We start from the raw sequence: 20600 nt of genomic DNA, 5'->3' as shown, positions 1-20600 counted from the left end.
GGGATAGGGGATTTCTGGAGGGGAAACTGGGAAAAGGGATAACATTTGAAATGCAAATGAATAAAATGTTCAAATTTTTAAAAAAGGTACCTGCAAGGTCATGGGCTACTGGTTTTCTGCCTGAGTCAGAGAGCCATCACTCTTAAGAAATAACTAGGACATTTAACAAAATTACATGAATTGGAAGAACTTTATGTGTCAACACATATTACCCCCATTCACACACACGAATAAAATCACAATATTTAAAACAAGAACCTTTGTTTCTGTGTATGATAAAAAGGACTACCATTGTATCAGATATCATAGGTATGCATAGGTAGCCCCTTATAATAATCTATTCCTACTCTGAATATTTTTTCTTCTTTTAACATTCTTTCTGGCATAACAAATCGCATGGTTGTAATTTTCACAGATACATTTCATTGATTTTTAGAGAATGAACACTGTGAATAAAACTTTCAAAAGTCTTCAAAATAATGTCAACTGAATTTTCCTAATTCACATTAGAATTATATCTCTATCTTCTACATTATTTTTTTCTTTCCTGAAGGTATTTGTTGTTTCATTGCTCATTGTTCTAATAAAACCAACCTATTCATTTTAACAGAATTTTTATTTTCAAATTAAAATATAATATGGCTTTTTCCTCTTTATCATTCTTTACTCTTTTTCTCTCCATGTATCCTAACCCCCTTTGTCTCAACTATAGAAAGAGCTACAAGCCATTAAGGAACACTAAAGCAAGAGAAATAACCTTCACTACAGACAAGGCCCCTATTGATTTTAAAGAATTTATTAGCTATTTCTATCACCCATAGTCCCTTCCTCTATACACAACTGTAGGGAGCGGCGCGGCAGCTGTATGATAATGAGGTGAATCTGGCGCCCTCCTAACAACAGTACTGAGCATGTGTGGGGTTTTGCACCTGAAGTCACTCTGGCTGGGGCGGTACTATGCTAAATGGGAGTTCATGCTGCGCCAATCTCTGGAGGACAAGTAGCTGGGATGGCAGTGGGGTGACTCGTGCCCCACCAATCCCTGAAAGAAGATTAGCATACTGTTGTGTATATAAGCCGAGCTGCAAAGCCGCTCAGCGCGGTAACACTTAAAGCTGTAACACTTGGAGCTGTAACACTTGGAGCTGTAACACTTAGGGCTGGCTGCCGCCGCCTCCCTGTATCAACATAGAAGGTGTCCTGCAGTAAAGGCTGTTGAGAAGAATCCAACCGTGTTGCGTCTTCCTTGCCGGACGAGGTGGGCACGACAAAGTGGTGGCCTGTACGGGGACGAGGACATCCTCGTGGATCTCAGAACTCTTCAGCTTCAGGACGAGCGTCGTCGGAAAAGTTCCCGGTAAGGGACGATAAGTTCTCTGGAGGTGAGCAGAGACAATGGAAGCCTTGGTTTAGAGGCTAAAAGGTCTGCAGTCTGCAGCAATGTTGTTTCCAATGGATCCTTTGTGGGTAAGGCTTGTAATTTTGTTTATTTTTTTCTTTGTGTGGGAAGCCGTTAGAGCAGTTAGGACAGGTCAGAGGGTCCTTGCAGAGCATCAAGAAAGTATGTCAGAGGGAGAAAAGGTCCCAAAGAAAGAAAAGAAAAGAAAAGGAGATAAAAGGAACAGAGAGAAGGCAGAGATAAAAAAAAGAGGATAATCAGGACCAGGAAACAAATAAGATATATTCTTCTTTAAAAGCCTTGACCTTAGAAATGTCAGACAATCTAGAAAGCATCACTGACAGCTTAGAGAAAGTGAAACTAAAGGCAGAACCATCGGGTCTGGGGCCTCCCGCTGAGCAACAAAAGGAAGCACAGGACTCGACCTCAGTTCCACCACCAGACTCATATTGACCCCTCGAATGGGAACTCAGGTGGTGGATACAGATTTTAAAGGCCCCAGTAAGCGGAATTCAGAAGGATCACAGAAATTGAAAGCATGTGCAAAGATAAAGATTTGGGGTAGTGGTAGTGGTCAAAAGGGGACAAGGTAATAATGGTAAAATGTTTTTGTGTATGTGTTCTTTTAGAGTTATGTTAAAATCTAGAGAAACAAAGTTGATTCTCATAGATGCTTTTAGTCTTTGGACCCTGACTAGAGACAGTTTACACCCTAGACAAGACAGAAAATGGGGTTGAGAAAAACAGTCCTCCCGAACTCTCCACAGATGCTTTGGCAGAAGAAGGAAATGAGCTTAAACTTTTTGGAGCTCTCCTGGGAACAGAAGGAGGTGGGAGACGTCTTGCCTCCTTGCTGGCTCCTATTGGAGAAGTGCTTATTTCTGGTTCTGGGTTCTTTAGGTAGGATGTCTGGGTCCCTTTGGTGGAACACCATCTAGTTCTTTTCCTCTGTGTCTATTGTTTGTCCGTGGTGCACCAAGCTGTGGATGTCAATTTATGTCTGGGTTTTGCTTCTTGTTGCTTGAATGTTTTGTGTTTCATGTTTAAAAGAAAAAAAAATGGTTAAAACTTTAAATGCTGGTTGATTCACCCATTGATGTAGCTTTAACTCCTTTCAAGAAAGGAACAAATAAATAAAAAGTTCCAATTGACTTTTAGGGCCAGCATCTGTAGCTAGAAGCCTAAGTTGGCTGGACAAGCTCCCCAGGGGGCTGGCTAAATGTTTATACTAGCCGCCCTAGAAGCGGCCTATACAAAAGTGGTTAAGGTGCTTAAAAACAATCAATTGTTCATAGCACCTGAAAAGGTTCAAATGGGCCAAATGGGAGAATATTTAGGAACAAAAATCACTCCTCATAGTATTTCTCCTCAAAAAATTGAATTACAAAAAGACCATTTAAAAACATTAAATGACTTTCAAAAATTACTAGGAAGCATAAATTGGATTCGACCCTATATTAAAATGCCCAATGTAGATTTACAACCACTTTATGAGATCCTGAAAGGGGATTCTCAGCTTACTTCACCCTGTGTTTTAACCAAGGAAGCACGATTATCCTTGAGGAAAGTAGAAGAAAGACTAGAAAAGGCAATACTAAAAAGGTACAAGGAAGAGGAAGATCTGCTTTTGTGTATACTGAGAACTTTTTGTCAACCTACAGGAGTATTATGGCAACAAGGTCCACTTCTTTGGATTTATCCCCATATTTCTCCTAATAAAACCCTTGAATATTACCCTTCTGCTGTTGCACAGCTTGCTGTATTAGGCGTTAAATCTTGCATTCAGCATTTTGGTATTTCACCAAAGAAAATTATTATACCATATACAACTGCTCAGGTAGAAACATTGTGTGCATTGATAGATGATTGGGCCGTATTGCGCTGTAGTTTCGATGGAGAGTTTGACAATCATTATCCTAAGGATCCGTTGCTACAATTTTTTACTGAACATCCAGTGATCTTTCCTAAGATCACTGCCTCAGAGCCTTTGTCTGGAGCGTTAGATATTTATACAGATGGCTCCAAAACAGGTGTAGGTGCCTATATGGTTGATTCTCAAGAACCAGTATTAATTCAATATAGTCCAGGTACCCCCCAAATTACAGAATGTAAAATTGTATTGGAAGTTTTCAAAAGATTTCATGATTCTTTTAATTTAATTTCTGACTCTGCTTATGTGGTTAATGAGGTGCGCTCACTTGAAATTGCAGGGCCAATTCGGTTGACTAGTACTGTATGTCAAATTCTTTTAGAATTACAAAATTTGATTTGGGCCAGAAAAAATAAATTTTTCATACAACATATTCGAGCTCATACTAATTTGCCTGGTCCCATGACTAGTAATAACGCCCTGGTGGATGCTAGTACTCGTAGAGAGTTTATTTTTCATGCTGCTCCGTTTGACCTCGCTAGAGAATTTCATCAAAAGTTTCATGTACCTGCCTTTACTCTTCAACAAAAATTTAAATTCTCTAGAGCTGCAGCTCGTGATGTGGTGTTACATTGCCAAAATGGTGTTCAATTTCACCACCCTCCTCATGTAGGGATTAGCCCTCATGGTCTGATCCCGCTAAAACTTTGGCAGATGGATGTCACACACATATCACAATTTGGAAATTTAAAATATGCTCATGTTTCTGTTGATACATGTTCTGGTATTATACATGCTACTCTGATGACTGGTGAAAAGGCTCGTAATGCCATTAGCCATTGCTTAGAGGCATGGGCAGCCTGGGGAAAGCCTGATAGTCTCAAGACGGACAACGGGCCTGCCTACACTGCAAAGTCTTTTCAGGCATTTTGCCAGACAATGCAGGTCAAACATACTACAGGATTGCCATACAATCCCCAAGGTCAAGGAATTGTGGAAAGAGTACATCGTACCTTAAAAGAGCTGATAAAAAAACAAAAAGAGGGAATTGCCAGCAGCTGAACACCAAAAGAACAACTTTCTTTAGCTCTTTTTACTCTAAATTTCTTAGTTTTGGATGCTCATGGCCGCTCTGCTGCGGATCGCCATGCTGCTACTACACCTATAACTAATGTAGAAGTAAAGTGGAAGGATGTCTTAACCGATAAATGGCGTGGCCGTGATCTCGAGATCTAGGGGAGCTGTTTGTGTTTTTCCGCAGAATCAAGAAAATCCAATTTGGGTACCTGAGTGCTTGACTCGAAAATTGCCTTCTGCTCTTCCTGAAGATGAGACTACGAACCCTGCTATTGCTACTGGGAATGATAATACAGGTTAATTCGATCACCCTGTGGGCTATTGCCAGATCCTGGCCAGTACCCATGCCAGTTCATAGCAATTGTTTTGCCAACCTTTTTCTCTACCTCCTGTTTGCGTGATGTTCCTTGTATAGTGCCAACTGGAGAAATGCCCCAACGGTATGCCGCCACTAACGTTTCTCTGTTGCATACCTTATGTTTTAACATTAAAGACTCTTCCCTGCCCTGTATTTGGTTACGTAGAGCCACATTAGCTAATTGGTTGAATCCTATAAGTGACAGTGCAATGAGCACCGGGATCATCCTGACTGCTTTGAGTCAAATTGCCCAGGGAGTCTCTTCACCCAGCGAGGACACGTCAGTCGATAGTTCTGCTGATCTGAACATTACAACACTAATTGTGATGCATAATTGTAGTGTTCCATCACGCCCAGGGCAAGGTAACTATGCACAGAATAGCTCTACCCGTCGTAGAGTCTTACCCGCTCGCCCCCCGCATCAAGAGTTTCCACCTAATTTTACCCCATGTCAGAGTCCATTCCATAGAACAAAACAATTCCTACCGGGATTTGAATTTTCCCCTCCTCTTGACCATGTACAGTATGATTGGGGGGAGAATAAGACTGGCAAGCATAATCTCTGGCCTTGGTTTCAATGGGTGCTGTCCAATGAGCAAGGGACATATACATCCCTGACCCCCTTTGCTAGGTTGATGGGTGAGAACTTCACGCTGTATAATGTTTCAGCTACCAGAAAAAAATGATACCAGGTTGACCAATATTCAATATAATAACCTCTTGGAACATAATACTGCCACTAGTACTTCAGTATGTGTTAGATCACCTTTTTTCTTTCTGATAAGCACTAATGTCAGCAATGGTGTTTTAAATTGTAATAACTCTGATGTAGTCTGCTATTTAGCTGAATGCTGGGATGGCAACAATGACACCGCAGTGATGGTCAAGATTCCCTCCTTTGTGCCAATCCCAGTAGAGGCAAACCCAGATAGTTCCCCTATTCTTAATTTGCTGAGAACCAAAAGAGATTTTGGAATTATGGCAGCCATAATTTCAGCCATCGTGCTGTCTGCTGCCGCAGCTACCACAGCTGCAATCGCTATGACCAATCAAATACAAACGGCTGAGACTGTCAATCAGATTGTAGAAAGAACTGCAATGGCGCTAGAGATACAAGAAGAATTTAATACTCATTTGGCATCTGGCCTTCTATTAGCCAATCAAAGGATAGATTTAGTTCAAGAACAAATTGAAGCACTGTATCATATGACACAGCTGTCTTGCGTTTCCTCCCTAAGAGGTTTATGCATTACTCCTTTGCAAGCCAACTTTTCTCAGCATTCTCAACAGAGCAAAGAAATCTCAAATTATCTGAAAGGAAACTGGTCCATGAAAACAGAGCAACTATCCAGACAATTGCTGATGCAGATTGCTGTCCTCAACAGCACTAGGCTGGACCCCATCACAATTGAAGACTTTACCTCATGGGTTACCAATGCTTTCTCCTTTTTTAAGGAGTGGGCGGACATGTTTGCCTGGGGAGATATTGTCCTCCTGGGATGCGGAGTATGTCTCTGACTTACTGGCCATTTAAAAAGGGAACATGCCAGACACAAAGCGGTTGTTTACCAGGCTATGACCACCATTGACAATGGTGCTTCTCCCAATATATAGCTGGCCTCTTTGAAAGATTAAGAGTTCGCCCTAGATCATTTTTGTCACAGTCATGTGGGGTCATTGTATCCAGGGACGGGCAACTTTCCTCGAGCTCGGACCAACCTAAGACACGGGGCCTGGTGGCGATAGGGTGACCCAACGACGGGTAAGGCCGAGTCATCGTCAGGAATGACCTAAGACAGGAGTAATGACAAGATTGACGTGACACCCAGATCTAGACCAGTCATTTTATTGAACAAAAAAGGGGGAGATGTAGGGAGCGGCGCGGCAGCTGTATGATAATGAGGTGAATCTGGCGCCCTCCTAACAACAGTACTGAGCATGTATGGGGTTTTGCACCTGACGTCACTCTGGCTGGGGCGGTACTATGCTAAATGGGAGTTCATGCTGCGCCAATCTCTGGAGGACAAGTAGCTGGGATGGCAGTGGGGTGACTCGTGCCCCACCAATCCCTGAAAGAAGATTAGCATATTGTTGTGTATATAAGCCGAACTGCAAAGCCGCTCAGCGCGGTAACACTTAAAGCTGTAACACTTGGAGCTGTAACACTTGGAGCTGTAACACTTAGGGCTGGCTGCTGCTGCCTCCCTGTATCAACAAAGAAGGTGTCCTGCAGTAAAGGCTGTTGAGAAGAATCCAACCGTGTTGCGTCTTCCTTGCCGGACGAGGTGGGCGCGACACACAACATCTCTGTATATAAGGAGTATAGTTTATCTATCAATTACTTAATAATTAATCTCTGCATATAAGCAATTCATAGCTATATTTATCTTTCTGAGTCTGGGTTACCTCACCCAGGATGATATTTTTCTACTTCTTTCCATTTGTTTGCTAATTTCATGATGTCATTTTTTAACAGATGCATACATAATACATCATTGTGTAAATGTTGTTACATATCCCTTAGGCATATTTCTACTGAGGAACATGTAGGTTTGTAGTGAGACAGTGAAGAAAGGTCACTATAGTGCTGGTGATGAGGGTGGGTGAAAGCTTTCACTTTAGGTAAATCTCATTTGAGCTCCCTAGACCATTTGTTAATGGGATTGTTTGCTTTTTTAGGTTTATTTTGTTCTTTGTATATTCTGACCAGCTGTCACATATACAGCAGAGAAGAATTTTTTTTCCATTTAGTAGGCTTTTAATTTTTAATAATGGTACCTTTTCATAAAAGCATTTTGATCTTTTAAGAATCCACATCACCGATATTCACGTTATTTCTCAAGTCACTGAAATCATAATTTAAAATACCTGTCTCTTTTTTCACCTCACACCAGTGAGAATGGCTAAGATCAAAAACTCAGGTGACAGCAGATGCTGGCAAGGATGCAGAGAAAGAGGAACACTCCTCCATTGTTGGTGGGATTGCAGACTGGTACAACCATTCTGGATATCAGTCTGGAGGTTCCTCAGAAAATTGGACATTGAACTGCCTGAGGATCCAGCTATACCTCTCTTGGGCATATACCCAAAAGATGCCCCAACATATAAAAAAGACACATGCTCCACTATGTTCATCGCAGCCTTATTTATAATAGCCAGAAGCTGGAAAGAACCCAGATGCCCTTCAACAGAGGAATGGATACAGAAAATGTGGTACATCTACACAATGGAATATTACTCAGCTATCAAAAACAACGGCTTTATGAAATTCATAGGCAAATGGTTGGAATTGGAAAATATCATCCTGAGTGAGCTAACCCAATCACAGAAAGACATACATGGTATGCACTCACTGATAAGTGGCTATTAGCCCAAATGCTTGAATTACCCTAGATGCCTAGAACAAATGAAACTCAAGATGGATGATCAAAATGTGAATGCTTCACTCCTTCTCTAAAAGGGGAACAAGAATACCCTTGGCACGGAATAGAGAGGCAAAGATTAAAACAGAGACTGAAGGAACACCCATTCAGAGCCTGCCCCACATGTGGCCCATACATATACAGCCACCCAATTAGACAAGATGGATGAAGCAAAGAAGTGCAGACCGACAGGAGCCAGATGTAGATCGCTCCTGAGAGACACAGGCAGAATACAGCAAATACAGAGGCGAATGCCAGCAGCAAACCACTGAACTGAGAATAGGACCCCCGTTGAAGGAATCAGAGAAAGATCTGGAAGAGCTTGAAGGGGCTCGTGACCCCATAGGTACAACAATGCCAAGCAACCAGAGCTTCCAGGGACTAAGCTACTACCTAAAGACTATACATGGACTGACCCTGGACTCTGACCTCATAGGTAGCAATGAATATCCTAGTAAGATCACCAGTGGAAGGGGAAGCCCTGGGTCCTGCTAAGACTGAACCCCCAGTGAACTAGACTGTTGGGGGGAGGGCGGCAATGGGGGGAGGGTTGGGAGGGGAACACCCATAAGGAAGGGGAGGGGGGAGGGGGATGTTTGCCCGGAAACCAAAGAATTATTATTAAGTATTAAATAAATTAAATAAAAAAGATCATGATTGCCCAGGAATGACAAATTAATACATTTATTGTTTGTATGCCTTACTATACCAAAGTGTCGACTACCAAGTGTCAGAAATTGTGTGAGTAGAGAAGAAAATGAGTGGCTCTTCAATAGAATGTCCCATGTGAAACAGGATAATTTGGAAGATGAATGTGGCATTCTCCAGCACCTGCAGCAACACAGGCTGAATTGAGAGAACTTTCAGAGAATATTCCCGAAATCCTTACTTCATGCCTCATTAAAACTGGAGGCCAGGCATTATTTAAAATAATATCATTCTCCTCCCAATAATTAAAACTAAAATTTAACTATTAATGTTTTACTGTGCTTCACTTTTAAAATGACCATTTACTTCTGGTAATTACAAAATTCCAGAAAGTTACAATAGAAAGTTATCCATAAAGGAAAATTAGCTTAGCCATTAGTAACCTGATAACATGGTCCAGTTAATCCTGTATTTAGCTGAGTGATTTTCTTTGATTAAGGAATTGTAAGAAGATACAAAGCTTGCAGTGACAGAGCAGAGCTTGGAGTGTAATTGGGTGGCCCAGGGAGGGAGTATGGGAGAGGGGGGAAAGGGGATACCATTTGAAATGTAAATACATAAAATATCCAAGAAAAATAAAATTTTAAAAATTGCTAAATACATAACATTGTAAATAGAACAGTATTTATTTTAAATAAAATTGTATCTGTTTAAATTAGTAAAATAATAAATAAATAAATAAATAAATAAATAAATAAATAAATAGGTGGCCCAGACACAAACAAAAAAAAAAATACCTGTCTCTATCTTTAAACGTACTCCTTATTTTTACCACTAGTCCTTTCAGAGATTCAGGTATAATACCGGAGTTGGCCTTTGATCCATTTGTACCTGATTTTTGTGCAGGGTGAAAGAGAAGGTTCAAATTTGATTCTTAATCTTTATAGATGTCCAGTTTTTCCAGCAATATTTGTTAAAGATACTATCTTCTCCAATCTGTGTTTTGGGGTTTCCTTGTCAAAATAAAGTGGCTATGGTTGCATTGAGTTAAGTCTCGATCTATTACATTGACTGACAGGTTTTCAGCTGACAGATGATCTTGTGCTGTATCATCATCTTTTATTTAACTTGAGACCATCTACAGTGATTCCTCTAGCAGTCATAGACAAAAACATTACCATTGCTGATGCTGATATAGTGTAGCCTCTACCTTCCATGTTACCTGACAGAGTTTATGGTCTTGGGTTTACAATTTATTCATCTGTGAGCTGACATTTTCTACAGAAGGAAAGACGAGTGGATTTACAGTTTTCTGAAAGTGAACATTCATTCACGGAGGACACTGTTTCTTCTTCAATGTGTACTTGTTGATCATTTATCAAAAGTCACCAGGCTACAAATGACCGAACCAACAAAGTTCTATCTTTGGCTTCCTGTGCCCTGTGAGTTTTGTTTGGGTCATGCTTCTTTGTCTACTGTGGCTCTATAGTTGTGCCCATATCAATTGTCCTGACCCTTCTAGTTCTGTTGTGTTACAAATTAATTCAAGTTATCGGCATCAGTTTTCTACCTTATAAATTTCAATACATTTTTAGTAGTTCTAAAATATGATCACTAGTGTTTTAGTTAAGTTTGCATTGAATATATAGATCAATATTTTTGTTTCCTGGTATTAATTCTGTTGTTATCGTGTGGGATATTTTCTTTTTGCATGTATCTACTTCCATTTCTTTAATAGCATTTTACAATTATCACCATAGAGCTGCATCATTTTCAAGGTTAAACTTATTTCCAGGCATTTTCCTTATAGCTAGGTTGGTTGTGAGTGCTTTCATGATTTCTTTCTCTGCAAGTATACCAATGCAAGCAAAGGTTGTCAGGCATTTCTAATTACGTGATCTATGCCAGTCTATGCTACTGCTCCATGACAAAACTTAGTAGCCTGAACTAAAACTGTTTTAATTATCAGTGCAAAATTTAGATGAGGGTTATCCTACTGAGTTGTACATGGGGTGACTAAGGTGCTCACAGTCTGAGGGGTGGAATTATCTAAAGACTTCTTTGCTTTCATATTAGCTGTATTAATAACTAGGCATTAGAATACTCAATTGTAACTTTCCCTTGCTCAGTGTCTTAAAGATGGGATTTTCCCCTCTGCAAGGGCCTGCCAAACCATAAATATTGTTCTGATGAATCTTAGAGTATAGGATTCTTTATTAGCTAACTGGATTCTCTGATAGAGAGGTATTATTATATAAAGATACAAACTGAAGAAAATCTGGAGCAAAACGTAAAATAAATTATTCATGCACCCCATATCAAAAACCCCTTCCAAAGATACTCAATTCTAAAACTACTATACCACAGGAAATCATACATAAAGCTCTTATTATAATGTATTATATGTTTATAACATTGGAGAGTTAAGCCTATAGGAACCAATAAATGCAGTAATATCACATGATGCAAAATTAGGTAGTACTCAGCAGCTGAGATATATAAATGCAAAATATGAGAGTGCCTAGTAAGGCACTGAGACCAGATGCATAGATAAAAGCTACATTTGCTATAGAGAGAAACCAAACTACAAGTCTCCTATGGAATGTGTCTATTAGAAAATTATAGTTTTATTTTCATATTTAGATACCTTAGGTTTAAGCTATAGTAAGACAGCTCTTTATGTGATGAGATAAAATCATCGTGATATGATCTGTTCTCTTTCAGTGTTTGTTGAGGAACCCACTGGTGCTGACAGAGGCAATTTGCAAAGTGACAGAGTCCATGACACTTAAGTCATCTTCATACTTTTTGCCCAAATATTTACAAAGTCAATATTTAATAAAGTCGAAACTTGCCACTAGGCTCACAGGTATGATTCTTCTTCTTATATTGATTTTACAATTTTCAAAATGTGCATTTTAAGTGATATATATAGATATAGATATAGATATAGATATAGATATAGATATAGATATAGATATAGATATACATAGACGTGTCATGTAAGTAGAAGAGAGAGTGCAGTGTATGTGAGTGCTACTTTGCTAAAATTATAAAAACAGGAACACTCCAACACCACATATATGTTTTAAACACATAAAGTTTCACAATGATCTTTATCTTCCTGCCTCCCCATCTACATACCTGCCCATTTTTCCTTTCTCCTCCCCTTTAAGAAACAACTCTTCTCAAGCCACAACATATCCTTCTTTTAAGCTCTTCTCTACCTTTCGTCTTGTGTGTCTGTACTCAATGTTTTACTAAAATAGTCACATTTCCTACTTATTTTTTCTATTTCTTTCACCAGAAACTGTATGTTTCACATTCACCTTGATTTAATCTTAATACATTGTAAATAAGTGGTGGTATTTTTTTTCTCTTTTTTTATTTTATTGGGCATTTTTTTATTTACATTTCCAATGTTATTCCCTTTCCTGGTTTCCCATCCATAAGCCCCCTATCCCATTCCCCCTTCCCTTGCTTCTGTGAGGGTGCCCCCCAACTCCTTCCTGCCTCTGCACCCTGACTTCCTCTACAGTGGGGCATTGAACCTTGGCAGGACCAAGGACTTCTCATCCCATTGGCGCCTAACAAGGTCATCTGCTGCGGGAGGATGTAACAGAAGCCATGGGTCTGTCAGTGTGTACTCTTTGGATGGTGGTGTAGTCCCTGGGAGCTCTGGTTTGTTGGTATTGTTGTTCTTATGGGGTTGCAAACCCCTTCAGCTCCTTCAGTCCTTTCTCTAACTCCTCCAATGGGATCTTGTTCTCAATTCTATGGTTGACTGTGAGCATCTGCCTCTGTATTTGTCATGCTCTGGCAGAGCCTCTCAGGAGACAGCTATATTAGGCTCTGTCAGCACGCACTTCTTGGCATCAGCAATATTGTCTGGATTTGGTGGCTATATGGATATGGGCTGGATCCACAAGTGGGACAGTCTCTGGATGGCCTTTCCTTCAGTCTATGATCCACACTTTGTCTCTGTATTTCCTCCTATGAATATTTTGGCTCTACTTCTAAGAAGGACTGAAGCATCCCTTGTGTAAATGTACATTTTCTGTATTCATTTCTTTGTGACAGGACATCCGGGTTTTTTCTAGCTTCTGGTTATTATAAATAAGGCTGCTATGAACATAGTGGAGCATGTGTCCTTGTTATTTGTTGGAGCATCTTTTGGGTATATGCCCAGAAATAGTATAGCTGGATCCTTAGGTAGTACTATATCCAATTTTCTGAGGAACCACCAGACTGATTTCCTGAGTGGTTGTATCAGCTTGCAGTCCCACCAACAATGGAGCAGTGTTCCTCTTTCTCCACATCCTCGCCAGCATCTACTGTCACCTGAGTTTTTGATCTTAGCCATTCTGACTGGTGTGAGGTGGAATCTCAGGGTTGTTTTGATTTGTAGTTCCCTGATGATTAATTAAGATATTGAACATCTTAAGGTGCTTCTCAGTCATTCAGTATTCCTCAGTTGAGAATTCGTTGTTTAGCTCTGTACCCCATTTTTAATAGGGTTATTTGATTCTCTGGAGTCTAACGCCTTGAGTTCTTTGCATATATTGGATATTAGCCCTCTATTGTAGGATTGGTAAATATCTTTTTTTTCTTAACTTCTAGAGAGATGTCACTGTCTATGTACATGGAGTTTTAATTCATTATTATGCAGAGATTTTAAAAATTATAAAATTAGATTTAATAAGTAGGTTTTCTTTTTCCCCATCCAGTGTCCCCCATATATTGGTCTTTTCATGTCCTTTGATGTATCAGCCACAAAGTAAGGGATGCATTAACAATTACATGCTCTCCCTTAGCTTCTAAGGATGGACTGGAAGCCAATTTTGATATCCACAGCAATAAGACCTCTGTCCACCCCCAAATGAGACTATCAGTCTGCAGAGTTTTCAGGCTTCTGTACCAAAGCATTGGCTTGGTCAAGCATCCAATAGTAAGTCAGTATTGCATTTTGTCATTGCATTGTCTCCTAGAAGAAATTTTTTGATTATTCAGAGGACTGGGTCCATTAAACCAGCAGTTACAAAGGTGTGTGGTTCAAGGACCACCTGCCTGGTGGTACCTCAAGGTAAACTCTTAAAACAAAACTGGTGACACATTAAGGTAGAATTTTAAGAAAAAGAAAATGCACTCTTCTACTCCAAAGAGTTAACAGTTCCTAATAGTTCTATGGCTCAGGCATGAATTTGTTGCCCAACGTCTATTTCTGTGCTAGAATTTCTCTTATTTGGGCTTGTACAGGTTTTGTGAATTCTGTACAGCTATTGTGCATCCATATGAGCCCCAGCCTTAGAATATTCAGAAGACACTGTTTCTTTGTGATGACTCTTATTCCTTCTGCTTCCTCTTCAATAATGATGCCTGAGCCTAAAGAAGAGGGACTGCTCTGTATACTTTACTCTCAGACCTTTATTGAGTTGTTTTCCCTTATTTTTAGTTTTCTCCATCAATCCACTCTGTAGCTGTTTGCATAGGTATGGCCCCACAGGCCCCATGTCTTTGAATACTTGGCCCATAGAAAGTGGTACTATAAGGGGCTGTGGCCTGATTGGGTAGGTGTAGCCTTGTGGAAGGGAGTAAGTCACTGACATGGGCTTTGAGGTCTCATAAGACCAAGATAGAGTAATAGTCACTTTTACTTCTGCCGCTTGCTGGTCTAGATGTAGAAATCTCAGTGCCTGCTGAGTAACTTGTCTGCTTTCATGCATCCTTGTTCCTTCCAAGATATTAATGGACTAAACTTCTGAAACTTTAAGCCACCCCAGGTTAAATATTTTCTTATAAAAGATGTTGTCATGGTCTTGGTGTCTCTGCACAGCACTAGAAAGGCTAGCTATGATGCACTCACACAATTCATGTGTTTTATGTTGCTGCTTTTCATATCTTATTTTATTTTGAGGTTTCCACAGGAGTTCACATGAACAACTATTTACTTTTTTATGGTAGTCTTCATGTTATGTTGAACTCTTCTGCAAGTGGGACTTAGAATAACAAGCACCTTGCATAAGGTTGTATTTATTGTCAAAATACTCTCTAATTCAATATCTTTATAGGGTTTTTATTTGTGACCACGGTTTTTCAATAGAGATTAGCATGTCAAGATCAAGAGTATATCATCATTTCTGCAAATCTTGAAAGATTTGGACAAACAAGGAGATGCAGAGGCATCCTAAGTTGTGGTATGCACGCCCAATAGGGACTCCTACTGGAGTGACTATTGAACACTATTAAGAATTGTGGACCTCTAAAGATCTTATATAGGTTACTGCGTGTATGCTGAAAGGTCCATGGAATGACTGAAGGTATATTATCATGATGATTGACAACTAGAATCATAGCTTTTACTGTATGACACTGACACGTTATCACCAGACTTACCAGTCAAATGCAGTCTGCCCTGAGGCAGCCTTGAATACAGTAGAAAATAGAGAGAGATGTGTTCTGTTTTCCTCTCTACTGCTACTGTGTTAATACTTGCCCTGGAAACATAACTTTAGCCCCCCCTTCCCATTCGTACTGGTGAATAGGTGGGATTATACGCCCCCCCCCATTTCAATAAGTAAAAGTCCCACTAGGTCCAAGCGGGACTGTGTTGTGATTTGAACTAAATTAATTCTTCAGTAAATATAGCTCAGGGTCACACGAATTCATTTTATACTGGACCCTGGGGTTGATCCTCAGTTCTTGTGTGTGCAATGGAGGAGAGAAAGGTAGAAATGGTTTTTAAAATAATAAAAATAGATAAATAGAAAAGCTAATTAATTGAAAGGCTAGATGTCACTTAATGAAGGAACTTGCCCAGGACATATGAAAACTCCCAGCATTTAAAAAAACAGAAAAAGAAATGTTAAAAAGATAAAAATAGATTTAAAAAGAATATAGAGGGAAGCCATGAAAAGAAAAAAAAAGGGAACAGTGCAAACTCAGTTAAATGAAGATAAATGTAAGAAAAATAAAAAGAAATGAAAATTCAGCCTTAAAATTTAAATAGAATAAAACATAAGTGAAAACAGATTTTCTTGCTAAGATCTCTCTTGGTCTCTAGAGATAAAATTTGCAATGATTAGGGTGAAAATAGGAGAATGCATTTTCAGATGATTCTAATTCTTCTCAGTTGTCAAGAAGCTAATGGGAGCAGAACCAGGCTGTGTCTAACATGTGACAAACACTGTGACTGTACTGGGGTGTATGCTCTCCAGATTGTTAAGTATGCAATGCCCTACATGTCAATACTGATACTAGAGCTGTGAGCCTATCTGACCACATGAGCATAGGAGGAATATACGCTACTCTAGGTTTACCATCACTTAGGAAGTGTCACTGTACAATGAATATGTAGACAGTGTTTGTGGTACAGTAAACCCTTCTTACTCACCTGGCTTTGTCATTCTCCCTACTACCTGGAACACGCTAGGTTTTATTTCCTATGTGGGCAAACTCCAGTTCTCACTGATTCTTACTTCCCTGACAAGTTCTAACGCTAGTATTTTGTTTCGAGTTCGGGAAAGAAAAAGCTATTCCTGAGTGTCCCTTTAGCACCACCTTGGACGTGAACTTGTATTTTTATTTTTATCAGTTGTGTGTTTCGTTATATTATCCACATTTTGTTCATTTATTTTTCTCAAAAATCACCTTTATTTCCTCCTTTTTCTTCACTTGTTCCATTTTTATGAAGCGTTTCATTTGCATGTATTTATTATCGCATGATTTATTCTTGTGTCTGTGTCGTTATTGGTGTTTGTTGTCTTTCCATTACCTTTATACACAGTGACCTACATTTGAAGCTTATTGGATTGTATTGGTGCGTAAGTTCACTACGTTAAAGTTAGTTTTCTATTCTTCCCCTTTTTGCTCCTGTCCCAGCTCATATTCTTCTTGTGATCCCTTCTTTCTGAATACTTGTGCTTCAATAGAAAAAAACATACATCACCATGGGTACTCAAAGTTTTGTAAAAATGTGCATATTGACCATATATGAGAGATCTCAGTGAGTTGGTTTATCCAATTCTTGTTTACAGGACGTTTGAAGAAGTCTATTATTTCAAGTAAGCACCTTGAAGTCGGACATATATTGAAATGGCTCAGTAATATCTCTCAGTAAGACATCTCCTAACTTTAAGTGGAATGGACTATGCTCCTGGGTTACATTAGTTCCTCAATGTGTAGGTGTTAAACATTACTATCATTCCCAGGATCCAGTGGAACTATGTCTCCATCCCCATGCATGGGGTTACATATATTATACAGTCCAGATGTATTCAAATATCACATCTTTTATGTGTTTTTATTTGTTGGTTTGGTTGAAAATCTGTACTTGAATAGAAAGGATGATATTTGTGTGTACATTTTCTATACTCTCAACAGATAACCTTTAATATCATAATATTTTTTCCCTCAGGATTTATTATCGTTCCAGGAGTTATAATTGGCCGTTTTCTTGGAGGTTTAATTGTTGACAAATTGGAAATTTCTTGTAAGAACAAATTGAAATTTATACTGCTGACATCTATTGTATCAAGTGTGCTTTTCCTATTAAATTTTTTGTGGAGTGTGAAACATCAAAATTTGCTGGAATCAATGAAGATTATGATGGGTAAATATAAGTTTTATACTACATTTTAAATCATAAGTGAAGAGATATTTTTCAGACCAATATTCAGTAACTATATAGTTATATAACCTGGGAAGAGAATTACATTCCTTACAAAGATTTTCCTGGGAAATGTACATATCCAACTAAAAATAAAACACAAGAACTACATCTAGTTTTACATAGTTCTCCAGTTATGTAAGAGATCTGTGGGTGTGCTATAAATTGTGTAAAAAAAAGAAATTACTACAGAAACTGAAATTCTTTAAATTTCTTATTAAATTTATATTGATTCTTGCGGATACATAATGTGTTACAAACCTGAAAGGTATGATCAATTGATTTTTGATGCAAAAATTTATAAAAATGTTTTCTTCTAGCTGAAAGAGTACAGGGAAAATGAGACATAACAAAGATTTCCTGTACACAGTATAAGAAACTGGACTGCTGAATTATAAGCATTCTCTTTGGTGAATAAATACAATATTGCACAATGTATTCTAAAAATATGAATAAAACCGTTTTGATCTTGAATTTGATAAGGATTTCTTTTACATGACAGAACACTAGTAATCCAGGAAGAAAATTGACTTGAAAATTTCAATCTGCCTCTTTAACAACATCTTTTCTTTTCTGGGTTTTCCAGACAGGGTCTCACCTGGTATGAATACCTGGTTGTCCTTGAATTGGCTATGTACACCAGCCTGGTTTCGAACACAGAGAGCTCCGCCTGCCTCTTCCTCTAATAATATCCTTCCTAGGATAAAAGTTGTGCACCACCCTGTCTGGCTTTCAAGGACTCATTTTAAAAATCAGCCACAAATTGTAAAAAGACATGGGAAAACAATATGTACAAGAGACTTGTTTCTGGTCATATAAAACACTTAATAGTGGTTCATTTAAAACTCTCAGCAGTGATTTTATTAGTAATAAGAAAACAAATCATATGACAAAACTGGACATATCATTCGAGACAGAATTTCGCCATATAATAATTATACACACAAGGAAAATAGCAATGAATTCACTGCCATTAGTCCCTGGGAAGCTGTTTCATATCAAGATGCACAGATTAGTGAAACCATACCGTTACAATGAAGTGTGGTTAGGAGTTGAAGCTGTGACATACTGCTAGCAGACTAGCAACCATGAGCTGAGGGCATCCCAGCCAGTGTCATGGAATTAGACAAATGAAGCACAAAGAGGTCAGCATGAAATCGCAGTTCAGATTGGCCTTGTCAACTTGGACCAACCTTTGGGGAGTCTGATGCCGCTTTTTGTCTTTTTTTAATTTTTGTTTCCAAACTCTTCATGTGTCATGCCTTCCAACTTCTGCTTCCTGAACTCCATCCTCCAGTACGTAACGCCAAGTGTCACATTCATTATATCGTTTGTACATTCACAGATCTTCTATATTCTTTCTCTCAAGGTAGGTCAGTTTCTGTTCTCAGTGCCTCTCTGTCCTTCATATGTTAATTTATGCATGAGATCAGTTAATGTAGAAGCCTCAATCTTGCTGCCCTGTTTTAGGTGTTAGCTTTTGTTCAAAATTTAGTTGTCCCCAGAAAGCAACTGAAAGAGCAGGTTCAAATACTTAAGATAATATCCAATTGGTTTACCCACAATTTTAAAACTTTGTTCCTTTAATTACTCTACCACAAAAGCTAAGTCCTCATTTAAACATTGATTTGGGGAGCGGGAGAGGAGAGTGTTCTCTGTATACTGAATGTCCACTGCCCTAGGAAATTTAATCAGCACCAGCTGAAGTGCTTCATGTCCTAGTTGCATCGTTCCTGTACTAGAACTTGGGCTCTTTCGATAATTTTCCTCACAAAGACACTGATATTGATTTATTCCTGGTATGAGGGGACAATTCTCATAAGAGGGCCTTTGAATTATTCCTGCTTTGAGAGAAAAACAAGCAAACAAACAAAAACAAAAACCTAAGCTTATGTTGCAGGTGCTGGAGCTCTACCTGCCATTGCTTGGAACTCAGGTGTTGCTGCTCAGCACTAATGGGCTCTGACAGGAAGGGCTGACAGGAGGCAGGCAGCAGGAAAACTCTGGTCAGATAATGAGAAGGGTGAGCCCCAAAGGGAAACTGTGTGACTGGCCTGGAAGCTTAACAGCTCTGGATTCCATTCTACCTGTCTTTCCAAAATGTATCTGGAGGAAAACTCTCTCTCTCTCTCTCTCTCTCTCTCTCTCTCTCTCTCTCTCTCTCTCTCTTTCTTTCTCTCTCTCTCTCCCTCCCTCCCTCTGTCTCTCTCTCTCCCCTACCTTTCTTTCTTTCTTTCTTTCTTTCTTTCTTTCTTTCTTTCTTTCTTTTTCTTTCTTTCTTTCTGCAAAGACAGTAGACAGGATTTTTTTTTCTCTTCCCATGAGCTATCTTCGTATTCACTATAGCAGTGAGTATTTTTTTCTGGATCTCCAAGATCCCTTTTCTATGAGAGGCTCAAGTATCCTAAAAGCCTAATATCCATTTAATGAAAACTTTTTTTACATGAACAGATTGCTCTGTGCTCCATGTTTTGGACCAATTGATTGAGCCCCTATAGGTGTCACAGTAGGGAGAAAAATAAACTGCCAAGAGGTGAGATTGAAAGCATGGTTCAGACTGACTTTGTCAACATGGATCAATCTCGAGGGACTGTGATGCCAAGTCGTTTAATGTCAGCATATTCAAACACAGTATAATATAGGGATAGGTTTCCTGTGCACCAAGAAGCATAATTACATTGAAACATGACTCTGGATCCCTGTCATTTATTCCAAGAGAATGGGTTATAGAGATAGGCTACCCATACTAGCTTCACGAATAAGGAAAGATCTAGAGTAGTCATGGTCATACATATAGTATAGTGATTATATTGGTTTCTAATCACCAATTGGTTCTGGTTCTGCAAAATTTGGGGAGTTGATGGCTGTACAGGAAATGTAAGGACCATTTAGATTACTTTCAGTCCTGTCTGAGAGAGCTTAATATGGCCTGCTCCAACAGATAACACAGATCATCAGGTTAGAAATAACTGCCAATTTGCAGATTCCTGGATGGAAGGACAAATTACACAGAGAGAAAAATCTGTGTGCTTAAAATTTCTGGTTTCCCTGGTGATCTGTGGTCATCATAACCTTTGTACTCTTCACAATAAACCACGTAAAAAACTGATAATTTTGTGAAAAGTTTAAACGGTAGCTGGAGAAGTAATTCAGTGTTTGAT

The 20600-nt window shown here is 39.1% G+C and overlaps 1 protein-coding gene and 1 pseudogene across 1 annotated transcript; both read left to right on the top strand.

Moving 5' to 3' along the window:
- Slco6c1l-ps1 (solute carrier organic anion transporter family member 6c1 like, pseudogene 1) overlaps window positions 1-20600 on the top strand; it is a 51084-nt pseudogene that overhangs the window by 10268 nt on the left and 20216 nt on the right.
- LOC134480421 (uncharacterized) lies at window positions 994-6715 on the top strand. The gene is made up of 2 exons (XM_063267935.1): window positions 994-1467; window positions 4531-6715. Exon 2 carries the CDS (start codon window positions 5365-5367, stop codon window positions 6220-6222), a length of 858 nt encoding a protein of 285 aa, XP_063124005.1. The 5' UTR covers window positions 994-1467; window positions 4531-5364; the 3' UTR covers window positions 6223-6715.

Source organism: Rattus norvegicus, chromosome 9, assembly GCF_036323735.1.
Source record: "Rattus norvegicus strain BN/NHsdMcwi chromosome 9, GRCr8, whole genome shotgun sequence".
NCBI lineage: Eukaryota > Metazoa > Chordata > Mammalia > Rodentia > Muridae > Rattus > Rattus norvegicus.
Note: the sequence above shows the minus strand (reverse complement) of the source record. Positions and strands in the feature narration are given on the sequence as shown.